General features: G+C 41.9%; 1 protein-coding gene across 2 annotated transcripts; it reads left to right on the top strand.

Moving 5' to 3' along the window:
• Window positions 1-1,240: 1,240 nt before the first annotated feature.
• LOC131701584 (transmembrane protein 200A-like) lies at window positions 1,241-8,434 on the top strand. 2 transcript variants are annotated; one of them, XM_059000352.1, is made up of 2 exons: window positions 1,241-2,031; window positions 6,104-8,434. In XM_059000352.1, the coding sequence occupies exon 2, from the start codon at window positions 6,117-6,119 to the stop codon at window positions 7,425-7,427; it is 1,311 nt and encodes a 436-aa protein (XP_058856335.1). In that variant the 5' UTR covers window positions 1,241-2,031; window positions 6,104-6,116; the 3' UTR covers window positions 7,428-8,434. The 2 variants fall into 2 exon arrangements, with proteins under 2 accessions (XP_058856335.1, XP_058856336.1); XM_059000353.1 differs by having other exon boundaries at window positions 6,101-8,434.
• The last annotated feature ends 225 nt before the right edge of the window (window positions 8,435-8,659 follow it).

The raw sequence follows: 8,659 nt of genomic DNA, 5'->3' as shown, positions 1-8,659 counted from the left end.
AGCAGGGGCTTCCACTTTAATACAAAATATACATTTTGGAGTCTAAGATAAAAGATAAATATATTTTAAAGTATTTTTAATGCTGATGGCAAGCCTGAAAATGTCTGGTCCTCAACCATTTAAAATCCCAATATACAGTATTAAACACAGAAGCATCTGTTTACTGTACATGTCTGCAATATTGATAAAGGGTGAAAGAGTTAGTGATTTCTGTAAAGATTCAATGGCAGTTGCATATATCCCTCCTAAACATTTTCAACACTTGTATCTATAGTTCTGTGTGCAGCCCCTGTTTGTGCCCTATTTCATAGAAAAGCGCTGTGCTGTTCAGCAGTTGTTTAGCTGTGTTTCTTTGTCCTGGCAGTAGTAAGTGCAGTCGCCTGCGCTTATTCCTTGCTGCCCTCCCACTCTCCTGCGTTGGCAGTAAGGGACTGCTTTTATTCCCAGCAGGCCCCTGTTTCCCACGACCCCCGATTCAGAGCAGTCTGGCTGTTTCCACAGTACAGGCCAGAAACAGCAGAGGCTCCAGCCCAGCCCTGTCAACACAAACCCCAGCTTGAGAACTCACTCCCAGTCATGGGAGCGTCGTACTGCCTGGACACGTTAATCCCAGGTCCTGTCTACCCTGTGGCCAGGAAGGGCCCCAGGGCATCATCAGACTCCCCAGGCTAAATCCCTATAAAGTCAACATTAGCACTGGTCTGGCTGAATTACCCCTGCTGCCTAGGTGACTCAAAGAAGTGTCTTTAGCTCTCCCAAACTCTGGAATGAACAGCAGCAGAACATCCTTTAAAGTAAAAATAAATAAAGAATTAATAAATAAATAAAACAAGACTAAATAAATACGTGAATAAAACATACAAAACGTAAGCAACATGCATATCACTCCGTGTTAGGAAAATGATGAGTGACCTAGAAATTGCATCTAGTTGGAATATATGTTCAATAGATTTTACAAATGCCCACGGAAAGCCAAAATAGCAAAGTTAAAAATGCAGGAGACGGGCTGCCAAGATTCGTTAGCCTAATCTCTCACTGGAGGCAGATATCAAGCCACTGTGGCGACACAATTGGATGAGCAGTTCTGAAGATAGCTAAAATATATTCTAAATTTATAGGATGTGCAAACAGGCATCCAGCAGGACGGATGGACCATGACCGATACTGCCTTTACCAGCCCAACCAATCACAAGCCAGAACTCGTGAATAAATAGTTTACTTTGCTGACCGAGGTTATGAATACTCTCAAGCTAAGGCTGTCCAGCTATGTTTCATCGCAAGGTTCTCTAGTCTAAATGTGATACTCCACCATGGATTCATACTATAGTACGCAACAGCAAGAAGAGATCAAAAAAAGACAGATTTTTGAATCTGCATACATCACACGTAAAAACGGACGTCAAGTCTTAAAAGCAATGTAGTCAAAACCGGCAGTTTTATAGTCCGTGAAGTGAAGTCGTACTGTGGGTTTGAGTGTTACTGCAAAATAAGGACCACAGCCAATGAAAATTAACTACACACAGAACGCATTTAGATGTTTGCTATTATTTTGTACATGCACTTAGATCAAACTACTATGGTCGTTGAAATATTATCAGTTTAAAAGATATTCATAATTATATCACTAACTTTCCAGTATACGTATCACTGTAGAAAAGTGCAGCTACAAAATAACGTGTTCTTAAAAATGCTCGTCTCACGGCCCCCCTCCCTCACTGACAGGCAGCCCGAGTGGAGGCTTTTTTTACGTGGTACTGAATTCCTTATTCTTTCCACATAGAAGTTAGGGAGAGAAGGAGAGAGACGGGAGCGGGATACGCTGAAAATTCACCAAATGTCCATTCAATTTTTTTTTTCACTGAGTAGTCTGGATTTATTGCCAAAATGACAGAAGGGAAAACTGTTTCGTAGAAGGAAGAAGCTTTTTGCCAGCTCGAAAATCGGAGAAAGAGAATCGAAGGAGACGCAACCGAGATTCTCGCAACATGAACAACAATTCTTATCCGAAAAACAGCAGCTGTCATCGTTAAGGCAAGTATAAACAGATTTTTACTATGTATCTAATATTTATATTTTCACAAACAACCATTTGCATTTTTGCGGTGTTTTCCAACCCATTGACACCACGATGCAACACGGCGAGAGTCAAACAGAAATCCGGTCTACTGCATTTGCTGTTTAAAAAAAAAAAAAAAAAAAAAACGTTTTAAATGAAAAAAAATTGTGTAGGCTATGTACATTTTAGTTGCTTTCCTGCAGCAGTCTCAAAAGAGGATGAACATGTAGGCATATAGGAGTTTCAATAAAAAAAAGAATAAAGATTATACATGCCAAAGACTGTAATGCACGCCGCAATTCGAGGTTTGATGTGAAAGTCTGATTCCTTTTTATGTACACCTTGCTAAACGAACCCGGAGACTACTTTTCTTTCTCACTTTTCCCAATAGTTTTACGGCTCCAAATATTAGTTTTAAAGTACCGGGGTACCTTTATAAACAGTGTTCTGTACTGTAGGCTATCACTCTCATAATACAAAAAAAAAACAAACATCTTATTGTTAACGTGAAATCACCCCTGTAATAACAGACCATCAATTATATAACCAGGTGTTGGGATATTTGCTCGAATATATAAAATAAGGGTAAAAATACAATCTCCAAGAAAAAACGGGGGGGGGGGGGGGGGGGGGCATGTATGCGATATCCTCTCCAATATGTTTTCAATTTTCAGGAATCATCTTTAATTGCAGCTGCGAGGATGTACTTTTTTGGGGGGGAAAAAGAGTTGAGGCGACCCACCCGAGTTATTCATTGAAGTGTCAGTCTCTATTTGCATTGTGTCCAGGATATGTTCCACTTTAATGCAGAAAATTACACACAGAAGAAAAACAGACCCGCCAAGTCGCCCAGGTTCTCTAGGGGGTTCTCTCTTTCTGGTTATGTGACCTGTTTCTACCTGAATCTATGTCATTCTTAAACATGGTTTTAGCACTGACTACATCTCCAGCGGGACTGGATATATATTCTTACCAAAACGTTAATTGTTGCGTTCTCATCTGTGCCAAACAAACGCTTATTATTATTATTCTTAGCAGACGTCCTTATCCAGGGCGACTTACAATTGTTACAAGATATCACATTATTTTTTACATACAATTACCCATTTATACAGTTGGGTTTTTACTGGATCAATCTAGGTAAAGTACCTTGCTCAAGGGTACAGTAGCAGTGACCCCCACCTGGATTTAACCCACAACCCTCTGGTCAGGAGTCCAGAGCCCTAACCAGTACTCCACACTGCTGCCCTGTTTATACATGTCTATGCGTTTTAACTTTTAACTCTGCCGTCATTTTAGTAACATTATTTTTTATAAAGAAACAGTGTTTTCACAGGTTTCTGTTTCTGTGTGTTTGAGCAGTGATAGTGACTGACATCGCTGACCTTTTCGTGTTGAACAATCGGACAGGATTACTGATACCGCTTCTCTATTAAAATGAAGGTCCCGGGCCAAATATCTCTTCTCAGCTCCATCTGTCAGAACGGGACAGGGGCGTCACTAGACACTGGAAGTGCGACGTTGAGACCGTTTAAAAAACGTGATAGCGTTGCGGATATACGAAAATAACAATAACAAGGGATTCAGCACAGTGATGAGGGGGAATCAACTTTAAAAACAATACTGGGAGAGCTGCTTTATTGACACATTGCTTAGTTATAACACTGTATGTCGTCTATTACGCAACGCAATCCCCCGAGGACTTTTTATTTTATTTTATTTTACATCTGTTAAGCCACTTTTATTAAAACTGCTGGCTAGCCTAGCAACAGCAGTCCCAAAATGACATTGCATTGTATTTTAAAGGCAACATTCAAGAAATAACTATTATAAGAAAAAATATTGCTTTTGCTTGACTTATTTCTTTGAAAGTGACGGGACGTTTGCCAGGGAAAAAAACAACTTTCAATAAACTAGGAAGGATGTCATGAAGTATTCTTGTAAAAATTCTAAACACGGGTATAGACTGTATAGTGATTGAAAAGGGGTTTGGGGTTTGGGGGAATGCAAGCTAACAATTTAAAGGCGATTCCGTAGCAACACAAAGCCCTGTAGATCGGTTGAAGCGAACTGTACCTCGTTCCCTGTAAATTAAAGTTATTAAGAGGGAATTTGAATTCGATTGATATTACCTTAAGGCCACTCTGCAGTCCCAAACACGTCACACCGCTTTATTACCCCTCTAATATGACAAACACGCCGTGCTCTTGTTTAGACAACTAAACAAGCTCTAAACTCTAAACACTAAAACTGACCAAAACTAATAACCTAGAACCGTTTATATAATTCAAAACTATAATAAATAATACAGCCAAATTCACTTCATATAACTCCTGTGAATATCACACACAGATTTGACAAATAAAAGCTTCAGCAAGTTGCTGAACAGTATTCAAAGTGGTCTGACCTATGAAGTTGCAGATTACAGAACACAACGTTGTGCACAGTTTTCATATGCATTCAATCGTTACAATGTGTTGCACTGCACATGTGCAGCACAGTAGACCTTGTATTAGTGGACAGTACTGCAATGCAATGTTTAATTGTGCTTTTGACAGGTTCTTAGTGAATTACTGATAGTCAGCTGAGCTTATTGTCACTGTCTGTGCTCAGTCACTTTGAAATTGTACTGAAATGATTTATTGAAAAATGGGTCGATACATGAATATCCACTTAAATAAAGTGGCAAATAATAGATTCTTCCTGTACTGCTTATGAATGTATTACTGTATTTCAAACACATTCTGAAGGCAAAGGCATATCTTAAAGAAATAGAACTACCGTGTCAGTATACACAGTTAAATGATTGGTTGGCATACTTTCTTCAGAACATTATTTGTTATGTTAATGTTTTTGTATTCATCACTGACAATTTGCTGTGGCATTTGCTTCAACATAGAGCTGCTTCCTGGTACCTTGGCACTTCCTACAGTACAGGAAGTGATTAGGTAGCAGGAAGCAGCATTGTCTTTAAATGTATGGGGTAACACTGCATTTGAAAACACCTGAAGAAAGTGAGGCCAGTGCTGATGCTGCTGGTGCTAAATAAGGTAGGTTAATAGATTTGAAAGCAGAGCTTCTCATCCTCAAGTGTCACAGTACGTTTATTTTAAGCATCCTTAACTATTTTAATAAGCTCAGTTAAAGCATTCCACAGAACCGATGTAAACACATTTACCCTGTGATGACTCACAGCTTTAGCTTAGAGCTAAAACATGCTACACAAGGAGAGACTGATTTAAAACCACATAGCGTTGCAACTGGAACTTGTATTACCGTTCTTGAACTTTGTTTTACGTCTTTAATTTCTATATGTGATCTGCTAAATATGGCCCATGTGCAATGGAAGGGTGTCACCCTGACGTACTGAATTGTGGAGTGATGTTTGTATGTACTAAATAAAATAAAACCAAAAAACAAGTCTCCATGAATTAACACACCAGCTGCCTCATCGCACAGGACTTCCATTTTAATAGGGTACCTGACAAAGGACCGGAGCAATTTGCTTTCTTAACCTCAGCCTTTTCTAGTATTACTCATAGAAAGAAAGAGACCAGAACTCTGAGGCAGCTCTGTTTTTGTTCAACTTCAGGCCAGTAAACCAATCAGGTTGCTTTTTCAATGCCATGCTCTTTCAGTAAATTATACTAGACATCCAAACTGTATTATTATTATTATTATTATTATTATTATTATTATTATTATTATTATTATTATTTATTTCTTAGCAGACGCCCTTATCCAGGGCGACTTACAGTCGTAAACAAAAATACATGTATGCATATGAAGTACAGGAACTGGACAAAAAACACAGGCCTGTCATTTTTAGTACAACAATGTTGTGTCAATGGGCTAGCCTTTGGCTGATAACATGCCTGATTAATTTATTATGCAGATCACCATGTACTCTGTACTATAGAAAAGCTACATCTGTATCCAAGACTGCACAGATGATGGAGGAACAGTCTCATTGTGAAGACTCTATCTGCTTAATAAAAAAATCCTGTTTCTGAAAAAAACTAATTTTTTTCTGTTTTATTTTAGCAGAACGGGTTCAGAAATGACAGCTGCCAGGGGCACCGGAGCGGACCATGCCATGAGAAGCCAAGAACCGTGGCGTCTGGCCCAACCCTCTCCAACCCACCAGCGACTGCTCAGGTTTGGCTGCCGGTCCAAGCGAGAACCGTCCATCAAGGGGAAGCTGAGGATCAAGTCCCCCCCCGGAGCCTTCCTGATCCTGGGGGTGTTTGTGGTGCTGGTGGGCACGGCGGTCGCAGTGGCAGGCTACTGGCCACACAGGGGACAGAGGGGGGGCTCCGTGAGCCATGCTGGAGGCGGCTTAAATGATTCCCGGCCTTCCAGGAGAGTCGTGGGTGGTAGGACAATCCTATCCACCCCACACCTGCTTCACCACGACAGGATGAAGCTGCTGGGTCCAGTCATCATGGGAGTGGGACTGTTCATCGTTATCTGTGCCAACACCATGCTGTACGAGAACCGAGACAAGGAGACCCAGCTCCTCCTAACGCAGGAGATGATCTGCTCCATTAAGGCCACAGGTCTCTTTGACAACCAGGACAACACAGGCTCCAGGCACTACCAGTGGATGACCAACCTGTCCTCTGCTGATCTGAACATCCGTTGCTTGGAGGAGCTGGTGGGATCCGATTGTCTCTGTCTGCAGACGCAGCCCAACCACGGAGGCAAGTGGGTGGATTGCTACCAACCTGACTGTCTCCAGACCAAAGTCCAGCTGCTGCACCACAAGGAACCTTCTCCGACCCTGTCCCTCTGCAGCGTCCACTCCGATTCCTGCAACTCCAGCAAGGGGAACATCAACGTCCTCTCCTGCCAGACTGTGGAGACTGCAGGGTTTAGCTCCAGCACCAATACCCCCTCCCTGCCTGTTATCAAACTCAACAACCGGCTGATCGAAACAGGTCTCTCAGTCAGTGCTGCTGCAGAGCAATGTGCCTCTCCAGAGGAACCAACTGGAAGTACCTTCAGCAGTGGTAGAACTTCCGATAGAGGTGGCCTGGCAGGAGGTCACTCAATGGCGGCTGGGCCAAATGTGGACCCTTTTTCCAGGGGAGAGATCATTGTCCAAGACTCTTGCAGAAAAGAGTTCAGCTCTGATGTTTGCCTGAACTTGGCCGGCCATTCCAATTCCTTAGATCTGGGCCGGGGAGGAGTGCAGTTAGGGGCTCCGTTGGAGGAGCGCAAGAACCGGAGCTGGCCAAGGCTGGACCTTTGCAACATGAAGCGGTACATCAAACTGGAGAGCCACGAGGACTCTCTGGAAAAGCTATTGGACCAGCTAGAACATCAGTATTCTCAATGGGAGAAAAACTATACAGGGCCCTATCAGTGAGGGGACTTAGTCAGACGGCATGTCTGTAGGTAGAGGAGGACCTCTCAGTTTTACTATTAGTAAGAAATGATAGAATAGAACTGCTGCGATCCATAGAAACCTGCCTGATTTATAAGTAAAGCATACCTTTCCAGGCAAACTGAACCCTATCCTGGCTAATTCCTTATTTAAGGGACGGATAACCATTGTGGGGTACAGTTCCTTGATGGGTTTATAATTTCCAGAGGGCTGTCAAGGGCTGTATTTTCTTACTACTGATGCTTTTTATTTTAATGACAGAAAAACCATGTACCCGCTGGGCTGCTGGTTCTAGAACCCAGGGCTTTTAGTATTAATATTAGTTAGACTGCTGGTCTTCAGGGAAGAATGCAGTGGGTTCACAGAGTTTGGTGTATTAGCTACTGCTGTTAGAAAACAATGTAAAAAATCAGTGTCAGAAAACTCTAGGCACCTATAGCATCAATACATTTGAGATTTGAGCAGTCTTTGATATACAAGCACCTGCCCACCAAGGGCCTAAAATCAGCCCGGCTAGCTGTATATGAGTTAGTGCTGCACTGTGGAGAACAGCGATCCACACAAATCCAAGCAGCTGTTTCTTCACTTGTTTCACTCTGAATGGTTAATTAGCCCAATCTACCCCAAAGCCCCTCCCCTGATTGTCAGAGCCTATGATTTCTGTGGAGAGCTCGATCCTAATAGTCGAGTAATCGGTTCGTGCAGCTCTAATGTGAGCCCTTGTATGGTGGAGCCGGAGTGGTGCATTGGTAGGGGAGCAGCTACATGAAAGAGTTGAGAAAGAACACTTGTGACGACAATGACATTGAGATCATATCCAGATTGCCTGTTTATCTTTAAATTGATTTTTAAACTACAAGCAGGACTTCTTTGCTGTCAGTAATGGATGTTGAGTGAACTGATGGGAATACAGTGATGTAATACAATTCTCCGTTGTATAAGGTCAATTGTAAGGAGATCCACAAATTAAATGGGCAGATTGCTACAAATCTTTTGATTGAAGTTGTGTTTTTCCTTTATTGTCTTCAAGTGAGAGCTGGGACCGATCCTTCCTTTCTAGTCTCAGCTTCAAATCCAGTTCAGAAAACGACTTTCCCAACATCTACTCCAAATTTCTTGGTGATACAAAACAAATGGTGTATAACTAGGAGGAAACAACACAAATCCAGCCACGGTTTAAAATGTAGGTAAGGGAGCCCAAGATTAGTGTTAAC

Source organism: Acipenser ruthenus, chromosome 25 (assembly GCF_902713425.1).
Source record: "Acipenser ruthenus chromosome 25, fAciRut3.2 maternal haplotype, whole genome shotgun sequence".
In the NCBI taxonomy this organism is placed as follows: Eukaryota; Metazoa; Chordata; class Actinopteri; order Acipenseriformes; family Acipenseridae; genus Acipenser; species Acipenser ruthenus.
This window is presented reverse-complemented; position numbering and strand designations above follow the sequence as displayed.